The sequence below is a fragment of the Temnothorax americanus genome, unplaced genomic scaffold, assembly GCF_048541705.1.
Source record: "Temnothorax americanus isolate GAGA-0224 unplaced genomic scaffold, ASM4854170v1 Scaffold5, whole genome shotgun sequence".
Taxonomy (NCBI): Eukaryota; Metazoa; Arthropoda; class Insecta; order Hymenoptera; family Formicidae; genus Temnothorax; species Temnothorax americanus.
The window spans coordinates 4,143,607-4,156,753 of record NW_027509657.1 but is presented as its reverse complement, the minus strand read 5'-3'; the positions used below and the strand labels follow the sequence as shown (position 1 = coordinate 4,156,753).

The 13,147-nt window shown below is 39.4% G+C and overlaps 1 protein-coding gene across 2 annotated transcripts; it reads right to left on the bottom strand.

The window, feature by feature from the left end:
* Positions 1–2,345: 2,345 nt before the first annotated feature.
* Tll (nuclear receptor subfamily 2 group E member tailless) lies at positions 2,346–12,579 on the bottom strand. Of its 2 annotated transcripts, none has more exons than XM_077418423.1 (4): positions 11,820–12,579; positions 5,017–5,253; positions 4,621–4,844; positions 2,346–4,490 (listed from the first exon to the last, which is right to left on the bottom strand). In XM_077418423.1, exons 1-4 carry the CDS (start codon positions 11,884–11,886, stop codon positions 3,726–3,728), a joined length of 1,293 nt encoding a protein of 430 aa, XP_077274549.1. In that variant the 5' UTR covers positions 11,887–12,579; the 3' UTR covers positions 2,346–3,725. The 2 variants fall into 2 exon arrangements, with proteins under 2 accessions (XP_077274549.1, XP_077274550.1); XM_077418424.1 differs by having other exon boundaries at positions 2,346–4,391.
* Positions 12,580–13,147: the final 568 nt, after the last annotated feature.

Genomic DNA, 13,147 nt, shown 5'->3' with positions numbered 1-13,147 from the left:
CTACATGAGCGTACTATCCATGTGCACCGTGAAACAGCTTTTATTTTAACCAGAGGAATTCCACAGTAGCAGGCCTATGACGTTAGAATGCCGCCTCTCTGTTATCGTCATTGTTACCACCGGAGTGGCCCGTCATTGTTCAGGAAGTCCCGGGATTATTATTCACTCACTCGGAAACGTTACAATGTTACTTGCTGAAGAGCGTTGGCCTCCTCGATTACGAGAGCAGGCTTCAGGGGTGCAGAGACGACAAGCGGGCTCTCTCTCTCTCTCTCTGTCTTTCTTTCTTTAGTTGGCAGACACTTTGTGCGGGAAATGGTAACATACGGCGGCTCGAGGGCTTTATTAAATCGAGATGTTAATTGGGTGCTGCGATATCGCTCCTCTCCGTTCCTCTTGAATGATACACGCACCCCTCGTCGCTGTCGAAGAGCTCGGTGATTTGCGTGACCACGTCGAACTCGCCTTCAAATTTAATATTAAATTTAACAATCACATCTTTCTACATTATTTACATTATTATTTGAATATGTATTATCTCTATAGCATTAATCAGAAAATGAAATTTGTATAGAAAACTGTATCTCGAAATTTTGATTAAAGTTTCTTCACGATTTTAACATCGTGGAAATTAATGTAAAAATTTCACGTGACACGTTCTATTAAAATCAACCAAAAATCCATTAAAATACAAAGAACTTAACTCAATGGTGCCCAAGGATCCTTGACCTCTCTAACGTACAAAAATGAAAGATAGCTACGGAACTTGTTGGGTGAACCGATTATTTGGATGACCGATCTTGAATTAAACAGTAGCTGGACAAGAGTTCAACCGGATAGCGAAATCCTTCAAAAAGTTGTTCGGATTCGTCGGGATAATAGCCTGTCGAATTAGCCAGGTAAACATTCCACCTCGGTGAAATTGGTGCTATTGGTGAAAGTTTTAGCTAAACGTGACAGTTACATTCTCTTTTGTTTGATGCTTTGATTTGCAAAATCTCTCGGAATTTGTACAGACAAGTATAAAAGTTCCGTGAAAAATTTACTCGTATAAACGTTGACATTTTGACATGTTAAAGATCTTATCTTATCTTAAACTCGTAAATAACTTATAGAATTATAACAATTCATAAGTAGATTACGTTCTTCATATTTTGGTTAACATTTTCAGATGTTTGGAAAATTTTTGTGCATGCACGCAGCTTGAGCAAGCAAGAGGGTGAGAATTAGAATACGTATCGACATAAACATATTAAGGCACAAGGAAGTACTAGTGTCGGTGAGTGGCAACATTCGAGAGTTCGCTCATGCGAATAACGAGAGTCGCTCAGGTACGATTGAACCGAGCGCTAATATTACTCCACATGTCCCGCATCTCGCAACTTCGTGAGAATATTCTTTCGCGCGTCTCAAGCCGTATCGCAACGCGAGTACAAACCGACAAATTCTATTCAGGTTTCATTACGATAACTTTTTCGTATAATTTAGAATAATTGGAAAATATACGCGAAAGAAAAATAGGCAAAACCCTATTTGTGAAAAGCCATTCCATACAATTCTAAATTAATAAAGATATACGACGCAGCGTGCAATTATAATTACGTTAGGGGACTAACCGGATCTTAAGGCCTGGGCACATAGAAAAACTTAAGCGGCAAAACGTTAGCAGTAAGCAAATCAGTCAATTACAGTCCAGAACTTAAGACATAACGCAAGCGGTAGCGAATCAGTACCGTTGATTTCCTTACTGTTTAAGTCTTGCCCGGGCCCTCAGACTTCGTTGTCTGATGTTTTTCTTATTCTTATTTGCATAGCGTCAGAATCAAATAGTAAGGTAAAAGGAATTAAATAGAAGGTTGACGAAAGAAAGCGATGTAACAAAGATCTTGGAAAGAATCAAACCTTAAAAATAACAAAGTCTCCAACAGAAGCGTGACAGCCGTTAACAAAGATGTGGACTTTAGAGAACTATTTGCCCGAGTGATTACACGTTAGCTTAAGAAATAAATAAAATAACTGACAGCGCCAGAGGTTCACAACACAGGTTTTCTTTGTACCGCGATTATAGATCAAATCACTGTGAAATCACCACGTTTTCTGTCGATCCTGACGATCAGGTCGAATTCAAACGTTTGTATAGTAATCCCTTTGCTTTTTTTCTCCGCTTCTATAATAAATGGAAGGTAGATCTTTATCTCTTCTAGTCGCTAGATTTCCGTGAAAGCAGGTAAAAATACCTAAAATAATTACCTCGCGCTATTGTCTTGATATCTGTAAATATACGTAATAAATTTCAAAATGAAAATATCAAGGAAAGGAAAGAGAAATATTGAAGATATATAACGTTTTATTTACATATTTTGAAATCCTATTTATACACACGCTTATGATTTTGACATGTGCGTCGCAATAAGATATCATCCTACACATTTCATATCTTACTTAATTAGATCTTAGCTAGAATGTAACGAAGCTACATCGTTTTTACATTTGTATTTACATGTGTTTTTATAGTAATTTCTTTAGTTTTCAGTACATTCCTTTCATTCGTAAGCATTTTATTCTCGAAACATTTTAGACAGTTTCTTTTAGTTAATTTGTTGCACAACTCCAGAGTCTCGGAAAACATTATTTTATTTTATTTCCGTACTCCTTGTTAATAAAACTAAAACCTATCGCGTGATCACTCCAGTCTCACACTAATATTTCGCGCATATCATGTCTTTTTACGATTATGTATATAATCTTTCTTTTCTTTAACAGCAAATTGGATTGGCTGCACTAATATACAAGAGTATGTATATAATTGAATACACGATACATACGAATGCACGAATGTAGATTAACCCTTAAATGCCACACCTCTCAAGAATCTCGTAAATGACATGAGAGGTCTAAAAGACCCCAGCACGAAAAATGTCTCCTTACTCTTGATTTTTTGATTTTTAGTTATATGAAAAATTTTTTCAATGTTGTTCAAGGCTTAGAAAAGGGAATAAAATGCTTATATTGTTAAAATTTCACGTTCAACATAGTATAAAAAATGAAGTAAACTGAGTACTGCTAAGTGTACAAACGGGTAGGTCACGCACTCAACTATCATCAATGGGAGCATGAGCTCCATTTTTGGCAAGAACATTTGAAAATATATCATTGTAAAGGGTCTGGGGCCCGCTGGACCCCACGGGGCATATAAAGGTTAAGTTATTAAATAATATATATAGGTGGAAAAAGCCATGACATAAATCTTGATCAATTAAATGTTCAATACATATCTAATCAAACTGTAATGGTATAAGCTGTACATCGGACAAGTCTCAATCACTTATATATGTTTGCACGTTAATATATATATAAATGCGACAGTCTTTAATGTACATCAATACACATTGAATATATACTGCGGCCAATCGAATTCGCTATAAGTAAAAATTAAACACATTAAAATTCTCCAATAGACTTGTTGCAAAATTATTGCATTTTATGTACCAGTGCAATACACAAATGAAATTAAAATAAAATTTTGTACATTCTCTCTTGTGCGTAGCAATGAAAAGAAGAAAACATAAATAATTTCAAATTATTAAGAATATGTTTCTTTTTTTTTCATATAAATAAAATACATTAAAATTGAGTATTTAAAAAAATCTTAATGAGCCAGAACAAAAACATAACAAATATTTCCCTCAAGTTTCATATTGCTTTGTCGGGACGGGTCTGTTGCGTTAGGCTGCCTTATACACGTCGCAGATGATCCTTTCAATCGGGATTACGCCGATCGTTGTTCTGAAGAAGAGCTCCTCGATGGCATGTGCAGATACGGATCGCAAGGTAGGTAACAGCAGTAGCAGCTTATTAAGCCTGAGAGTCCCGTAGGAGGCCCCGCTGAGTCGCTGGCCTAAAGCCAGTTGCGCGCTGTCCATCAACCGAGCAACGCAGACCGCGTCTCTGAGCCGACTTCCGGGACTGGGCGAGTTGCTGCTGGTGCTCCTACTGCTGGACACCGATTCGCTGTCCAGACCGGCCTTGAAGAGCACTATCGCCCTAATGCAGGCGAACTCGTGTTGGTCTAGGTTCATCGCGTGGAAGCCGGCCAGGGTCTCGCGGAAACGGTTCACTTCGATCGCGAGCCCGATACTCTGAAGACTCGGCGGCAGTAAAGGCGTGGGATCCAGGGTAGGAATCATTTGCGCGGCGGCCAACAGAAAGAGCTCGCGCCAGGAAGACTCGAGCAACGTCAGCTGATCCTCCATAACGAGACTCGTCGCCGACACCAGATCTCGTGCCCAGTGCACATTCAGAAACAGCAACCTCGCGGCCTGCTCGCATATAGACTCGGGATTGATCGAAGGTATAAACGGTAACTGTAGATTCGGTATATTCGATGGCATCTGGAATAGACAATGATCCCCAACGTTTCGTCGCTGTTGGAAATGAGTTTCCCAACCTCCCAAGATTCCAGAAAAAGGTTTACATTTTGTAAATGGATTCTATAAAAAATTTATTTAGATTCTATAAAAATATCTAGAAAATATGTATGCTATATTGGATTCTTCGTAAAAAAAAATTTAAAGAAAAATTAACACACTAGACATGGATATACATTAGATACAGACGTACTTTTGATAATGTCAATGCGTTGCAATACGCTGGATGCGGAAGGGGAGGGTGGGGCGACGGTCCAGGTACGGAGACGCGTGGTTCCGACGGCGCTTTAGGTAGGACAAGGTCTAAAGCCGTTGGCGGCGGTGCTACCATGCTATTCATAATTTCAGGTTCCTTAAGGAATAGAGCCATTTGTCTACGAAGTGTCGAGTTACGTGGGCCTCGTTCGTGTTGCACAGCTATAAAGAGAGCGATTTAGTTTCTCTTACAATTAGCCCCAAAGACTTGTAGTACATTAACAAGCGGCGGAAAGATATGATAGCTCTACTATTTTCATAAAAAAGATTTATTTAAAAAATAAATATTAAGAAACGGCGAGAATAAGCACTGGCGCGAGAACGCCTCAATTACCGTCTTTGTTCATGCCGGCCTGAATGCATTTTGCCAATCGACAGGCACGACATTGATTCCGATGCGTTTTGTCGACCATACAACCACCCTCGGATTTCGCCTTGCATACGTATTGACGGTTTCTTCTAATCGACCGTTTGAAAAAACCGGCACATCCGTCGCAGGCGAATATGCCATAATGTTTTCCCGAAGAGTGATCCCGGCATACCTTACAGGGTATGTCGTAAAGAATACGGCCTGAAACGAAAAAAAATATTCCATACAATAACGACAAAATACAAAAAAAAAAATTCATCTACATACAAAACTTTTTATCTAAAAAAACAAAAAAGAATATTTTGATATATTGCTATTTCTTGTAAGAAATTAGAAAGATCTGAAAAATGTAGAAAGAGGGCAAGCTTGGCTTCTCCATATTCTTGCATATTTCAATAGATATAGTAGTCCCTTTAAAGAAATGTTAGCGCAATTTGATCCTCTCGATTGACAGACGTTTTCTCAAGGCAGCGACTTCGGTAGTCCGCCCGAGGAAGGCGCTGACGCGAAGAGGCACTTCATCATTCCCTCGTCAATCAATTCGATACAGTCCTCGCCGTCAACTTCGTCGCGTTCAAGGAAGGAGTCGTTGCCGGCCGGCGAGTAAGCACGGCATTGTCGTTGACAATCAATGGAAAGGGCGCGTTAATCTCTGGCTGGTGAAAAATGCCGGTATTTTGGTCGAAACCCGTTTACGAGCGACAACACGAGCCCACTGAATGACGTTTCGGACGTGAATGGATCGATTTGTCGCCAATAGTTCCCGCAGGAGGGAACGTGGTACAATATGCGCGCGTATACACACGCACACCATAAACCCGCGGCTCTCGGGCGCACACGGGAATAACGGGAAGGGGAGCGGGAGCGCGCGCGCGCGTTTGTAATGGGGTACCAACTCCTTGTCACGGGCTCCGCCTACGCCATTGAGACCGACGAGATCGTGAATGGGCCATGAATAGACCGGATGTGGCTGCTGCATTCAGTGATCCTAAGTGAGCAGCCAGAAACACGACACTTTGCTCGGTATCGGGCCCCGATCTCGCTCGCTCTCTCGATCTGTCCCGTCGGTTTCTTTATCTCTGCCGTAGTTATTATAGTCGCGATGGCGAGACCACAAGTGCGAGAACAACGCGGCCAGAGCTCGTTTAATTCTTTAAATTGCGAGCGCGCGCTGTAAACACCATGCGACAACCTGTTGATTGGTACATTCCAACTGACGACGCTGATGACGACTTTATACATTACGATATCGTGACTAAATACGCGCACTCGTCGTTTAGTTCTTCCCAGACTCGGCCATCAAAACTTTCGAGGATTGTTCGTGAGAGTCACACCCTCGGTTATCAAGCCTCAACTTCCATATTATACGTTTCTACCGCTTCTTACGTATACTTCAATTGTCGGTAATAGCGACAAATCGAAAAGTTTCTCGGGCGCACGCGAGGCGCTCTTTTTCTTTATAATATTCACGGTTAAAAGGCGCTCACCCTTCTTGGCGGCGTATTGACCAAGAGAGAGAGAGAGAGAGAGAGAGAGAAAGAGAGAGAGAGAGAGAGAGAGAGAGAGAGAGAGAGAGAGAGAGAGAGAGAGAGAGAGAGAGAGAGAGAGAGAGAGAGAGAGAGAGAGAGAGAGGACCTCGGGTGTTCCTGGGGGTAAATCATTAACGAGGAGGTACGGTAATGCGCAAAACGCGGTGCACATGTTCAAGCGGAAAGCAGACGGGTTGCGGCCGAATGACAGGGCAGCACCCCTCGCCGCGACGAGGAATGTCCACCTTTTTTCTTCCCTTTCCAGGAGGGAAACTTGGAAGTCGCGCGCGCGAACACGCGCGTGCACGCGTGCCCACGATCGCGGGCGCGCGTCGGAATCACGCAACGCGTTTCTGCACTCGCCGTCACGCGGTCGACATGAAATTTGCAGGTCGGTCGGCTCGCGAGTCATTCGCAATTGAATTTTTCATCGTCGAGGAATCGAGCTCGGGCGCCGATCATCTTCCTTCCGTCACGTATCGCGTCATATTCATGCGATTTTTATAGTAACAATCGCGTACGGTCTTTTCCTCCATGTCCGAAGTAGGAAAGAGGGAAGAAAAGATGGAGGGAAGAGAGAAGGAGGAGGAGGAGGAGGAGGAGGGAAAGCCCCTCTACGGAGTTGCTGTAAAAATCGCGTAAATATTTGATGAGGCGCGTGAATGCGCGTAAACGCGCGTTTTCAATCGCGCATATATGCGAAAAATACTGTCATTAGGCCGGACGGAGGTGTGGCTTGCGGAAAGAGGGGAATGTAAAATCGTACGTTCGCCGTACGGCACGAAGACGGTAAGTATCATTCTAAAGCGCGAGCACGTGTTTCCCCGTTATCAATTATTTCATTTGAGCCGTGGGTGGCCACCGACAAAAAAACAGCCCGAATGTTATAGGTGCACGTTACGTCACAATTGTAAACTTCAATTCTGGAAATACCCCGTATACCACGCTGGAACATCCGACATCTAAAATTCGGAGGCGGAGGAGGGCAGAACCGAGTTCCGCGGATATGTATAATTTCGGATATGTAATTCATTGGCCAGCGACGGTTATTTCGGCTTTTATTTCGGCCGACGTTTTCTCCTTCTCTCGCCGAAAGCTGAAAGTTGGCACCGCGTGTTCGTGACCACGAAATTAAGGGAAAAGTTCGTTGCGCGCATCCCCGTGGCCGGTGCACGTTCGCATGCAAAGGGTGAACGACAATGAGAGAAAGAGAGGAGAGAAGAACGGGCCGGCCGCGGCCGATCGGTCTGACCCGACGAGAACCGGCTAAACGCGGCGTAAAATGATGTGTTCTCCGGCCGAACTTTTGCTATGCAAAATTACGAACTTCTTGATATAATTGCAAGGGGGTTGATAGACCGAGTCTCTAATCCACGAAACGCACGTGACTCGTTTTATGGCGACGACGCATCGTTGCCTCTCCACTCGGACAGCATGAGTTTTGTCGGCAAAAAATAACCGTCCTGCCTTTAAACTTTTTTCGTATTGATCTTCCATCAGTTTTACTTTGTAACGCATTTGCAAGCGTTACAAACGACGGACAAAAATATTACGATTAAATATCCATTAACACTGTGCGGACGCTGTGGGTCTTTCAATAGTCAACAGTCTTTCAAGAGTCACAGTCGATTTTTCATTTATGATTCCCACGGGAATAGCCCTCAGCGCTCTAAAAAAAAAAATGCAAACAATTCCGATCTATGTAAGTATAGAAATCACTTTTTGAAACCTTAAAAATGACACGTGAATTTTTATAGATTTTTTGTAATACAGAAACGCTTTCAAAAACCTTTTAGACTTAAAAGTCTCAGGGTGCCCGAGTGAATGCTTCAAAAACACGGTGTCCGTACAGTGTTAAACACATCTATTAAACTCAGGTGTGTTAAAATGACAAATAAAATGTTAAGTTGTTAGAAAAATTTTTTTAAAATAATTTTGAGAGAGAAACATAGGGAATCTTGTTTATCATCAATTGTATTTGTCATCATACATATTATCTATGTCTTATATCAATATATTATAAATTGTTAATTTGCATATATTAAAAAGAGTTAAAAAATAATATGCTAAACCTAAATGAAGTATGAATTTTATCTGTTTACTATAATCGAAAAAACTCTACGTTATTCGCGTAGGACATAAAACACGCCACGGTTTCAGAAATCTATTAAATACACAGAGTAAAACTTTTCATATCGATTGAATGTTGCACAAATTGTTTCATAAATTAAAGAAAAAAAATTTGCATTTATCTCTATTTGAAAGACATAAAATATTATCAATCTTCATTTAATAATTTAAATAATTAAAGAAAAGAATAAAAATTAAGATATAATGTCGGAGTGTAAAATACACCCCATGCGAGTAATTACGTAAAAAAAACCACACGAGTGATGTAGAGTTAAAGAAAAATCATCGCAAATAGTAGAAATCGATACTGATGTACATACAGTTATACATAACTTTCTGTATGTAGTGTTGTATCGTTAAATGACTCGTTTCCCATCGTTCTATCATTTCACGCACCATCAGGTGGCACGCGGTAAACGAGCATGGGAATGTAGTGACATGTGTTTAAAAGACAGCCGCTTGCTATCAGTGTATGTATTCATATATAATTGATCTAGAGCGATGTCATCTGCTCGCTTCGCCGACGCACCCCTTCTGCATCTGCAAAGAGAGACTTATTCTGACAAATTCAAGAGAGGAGATCGAATCTTTCTAGATAATGCTTCAATCAATCTTATCTTATGTCCATCATTCATTTTTCATCATATATATATATATATATATCTTATAACAATATGTTACAAATTTTTCATTTGTGCGTATTAAAAAGAGTTAAAAAGAGATGGTTGTAAACTTGTAATAAAGTACGTACTTATATATCTCATCTGTTTATTGTAATCGTATTGCAGAAAAATCATTACAAGTGATAGAAACAGGTAGATAGATATAGCTACACATCACTTTTAGGTATAAGAGTTATATAACCACGCCATAATTAGCCCGATGCGTTTGCACTGATTGGAAACCAAATGACGCAGTGTTCAACCATCCGCGTCAACCTGCTAGCCGACCACGGTGATTCGTTCTCGGCACGTTGTTTTGAACCATCTGTCGTTACTTTCTCATGGATGAGCTGCGTTCGGGGATGAATCGTTTTAAATGCACGGTGGTTCGCTATATTTAAAGGCCACATGTTTGTTGTTTCACACGAGATGAAATTAGCATGCCGCGGCGAAGACCATGAGAATCGGCATTGTAATCGGCACGCCACGATCGATCACTCAGGTAGATCGCAGGTATGTCACGGAAATGAATGTAGACTTTTATTGCACGTTTACATGACACACATCCGTCAGGTGCAATCCTGTTTTTGTAATGCAAAGTTATGAGTTATAGACCATTCGGAGTTTTATCTCTGCATCGATGGCAATAAATGAGCGAAGCTCAAAGTATACGGCAATTCGGAGTTCAGGTAGAAATCACATAAAGTCACTGATAGGTGTCAGAAAAAGGGTTAAGAATTTAGGAAATTTCGGATTATTTACAAAATTAGAAGAAGGTAATAGAATTGTAAAACAACTCGTAGCTAACGTAACACAAAAACAAATTTTCTATTTTCTGTTTCTAGAGAATTTATAAAAAGTGAGAGAGAAAATATTTTGTTGTTACATTGATCTTGTCAGATAGAGAACCAATTTCTAATAGTTCAATTTTCTAATAGTTGTTACAACTCTTGCAAACATTTATCCTGTTCCATCATCGAATGTTTCATTTAAGTATCATACCTAAGAATGAATAATATATTTACACATTGAAACAAGGTAATAAAATAATCTTGTTTAAATGTTGTGATAAATGAATACACTCAGTTTATGCGTACTTAATGAGTACCAAGGTCGTATCAAAAGCTTAGCAAATTAGACGGCGTCTCAAAAGATGCGAAGTAAAAAAAAGAGGGAAAAACGAAGGAAAAATTCTCAAGTTAGGTAATGTTACACGATTTCATTTGTCCTTTTAAATCTGGGTTTCTTATCTTTAAATACCTTATACTCACATTTTTCAAGGCTAATGACATTGGACTAAGTAAATATAGTTTATTTTTCTTTACGACTGACTTTACAGTAAAAAGGCCTTATAAATAACATAGAAAAGAAAAGGATTTGTCTTAGCATTCATAAGAAAAAAGAAAGCTGTCCCTATGTTACTTGTTACATTTTTTCTGAATACAGGTGATTCGTAAAAAAAAAATTTACCTAGTGGAAAATTTGGGATTGAACAAAAGTTTTCGTGTAGTTTCGTTAATATTGTATACTTGGAATATCTCTCTCTGTGCATTAATAAAAAGTAATACATCAAATTTAATAGTGTTCCATTTGTCATCTTAATATCAACAGTTGTTTACACAAGAGAGGTAAACTTTTATAAAATAAATCGTTAAAAATAATTCTGGAAATTGTTATATGTATATATTCTTTATTAAAAAAATCTATTCCGGTAAATCTAATATGTTGCTATTATTATTATTAAATAAACTTTATTAAATATGATTTATTTATATATAAGACAAATTCTCTTTTCGGCACACATAATCATAGAATAATTAAAAGTTTGTAAGTAAAAAGGTAATAAAAAAAGAAGGAAAAAATAAAAATAAAAAGACAAGTGTGACTTGATATAACACGTAGAACAAACATAGTATATAAAGAACAATTTGTATAAATAAAATTTATACTCATTGCTGCATTATGTAAACGAATGTTTAGAAAATGTTCCAAAATATTGTCAAAAAGAAAATATTAACACGTTGCCTGCCAAACTAATTTTCGATAACTTTCCATTCAACCCACGTGGGTCACATGCGCTTCACATTGTTTGAGACTAATAATTTTGCTTATAACCTATATTTAACATATATCGTACAATATATTTAAAAGACAAATTCATTATTATTCATCATCATTATTAAGAAAACGGTGTAACGATGTTCCCACAATGTGACAACTGCACATTACATAATATTCAAGCATTAACACATAATTTTATAAAATATTTTATAATAATGTTACATTTATAATAATGAAAATGTTAAACGGTTTGACGGAACGGAAATTTCAACATGGGGCAGATACACCCCACGCGGCAGGGAACACGTTAAAATCTTAGAATGAGATAACTAAAAATATATTTGAGTTTTCGATAATTTTAAACCAACATGCAAGGGCTATTTACTTGAAGAAGCCGGCATCTTTGGCGCTGGAACTGGCATGTGTGGCATCTGTGACTCCTGATTCTGCATCCTTCGTGATCGTCACTGCACAATGATCATTGAAGAGGTTCGAACGAGAGACAGAATTTTTTTTCACCGACAGCACCGCGCGCACAATGGGATTTTTTTTATTAAAGTCGGAATTTTCGGACGGGTTAGTCTTTTGTGTTTTACGACATCACTTTTTGGCTGCGGCGACACGCTGAGGACTAACATCGAGGTGAAATGTGACTGAGAGTCACCTTAGTCGAGACTTTTTGATGCTAAGCGCCGTTAGTGAACAGTTTTGATGCTGCTATGTGGAAAACGTATTTCATTGGTCGAGGGCTTCCCTACCCCCGGCGAAAGGCGGATCTGACGAAAGGAGTGGTTCGTCCCTGACGTGTCCGGGGGTTGAACGTCATCGCTACGAGACGACAGGGGGTTGCGTCATCATCCCCGCCACACCACTTCGCGAACACCACTTCGCGCGAGTCACCGCGGAACCGAAGGTGAGAAGGAAAGCAGCTTCTCCTCACACCCCCCATGCGACGTTGCGCATGGCAATCTTTTCGCATTATATGCATATATTTACATTCCTCACGAGCAAACCTTAGATTATCGACGTTGTTGCTGACAATTACTTGACAAATTAATATTATGTGTCGCCCATTTCCGGTAAGTTCAGGAAGCTGTGTATAAAATTATCTAATCTGGTATTTATGTTTTGCGATGCAAAAAAATGACTTACAATTTTGTAAATTGTAAAATAGATGCTTTAATACACGTGAGTGACAATTCACAGTATTTTTATCAATTTATTAATATATATATAACGCAGAAAACCCGTACTAATATCTGGATATTAAAATCGAGATTTCTATGAACATTTCTAATTCAGTATTTACATTTTGCGTTGCAAAAAAAATTGCTCAAGCTTTTATAAAATAGATAATTTAATATAGAATGTGGTTAATTTATAATATTTTCGGCATTTAATATATATAGAATATTAATCTAAGAAGCAGCAAGCCCTTACTCGAATATTAAAATAAGCAGCTGTATTTGCAGTATCATGAAGCAATCCTACATTAAAAATTCTCACAACGTCGCTGTGGTCTGGCTAATGGTCCGTGATTCTGCGGCGCCGTAATTCTGGACGCGCTCTGTTTGAGGACCGGAATTAAATCCCTCGCTCCTCGCGGCCGTTGAGATTCGTTGATGCGTGTGCCGGAGGAGGCTCAGGTAGAGGGTAGACCTTTGTTGGAGTTTCGCCGTTTCAAAATGCCGCGGAGATACGTGGAGGAGGTTA

Bases quoted from the DNA above. Each gene is read 5' to 3' on its own strand.
- Tll (XM_077418423.1), bottom strand. From the start codon at position 11,886: ATGCAGAATCAGGAGTCACAGATGCCACACATGCCAGTTCCAGCGCCA. The intron at 4,845-5,016 runs GTAATTGAGGCG...CTCTCTTTATAG, and splicing joins GGCCGGCATGAACAAAGACG to CTGTGCAACACGAACGAGGC. The intron at 4,491-4,620 runs GTACGTCTGTAT...AATTTTTTATAG, and splicing joins ACGCATTGACATTATCAAAA to AATCCATTTACAAAATGTAA.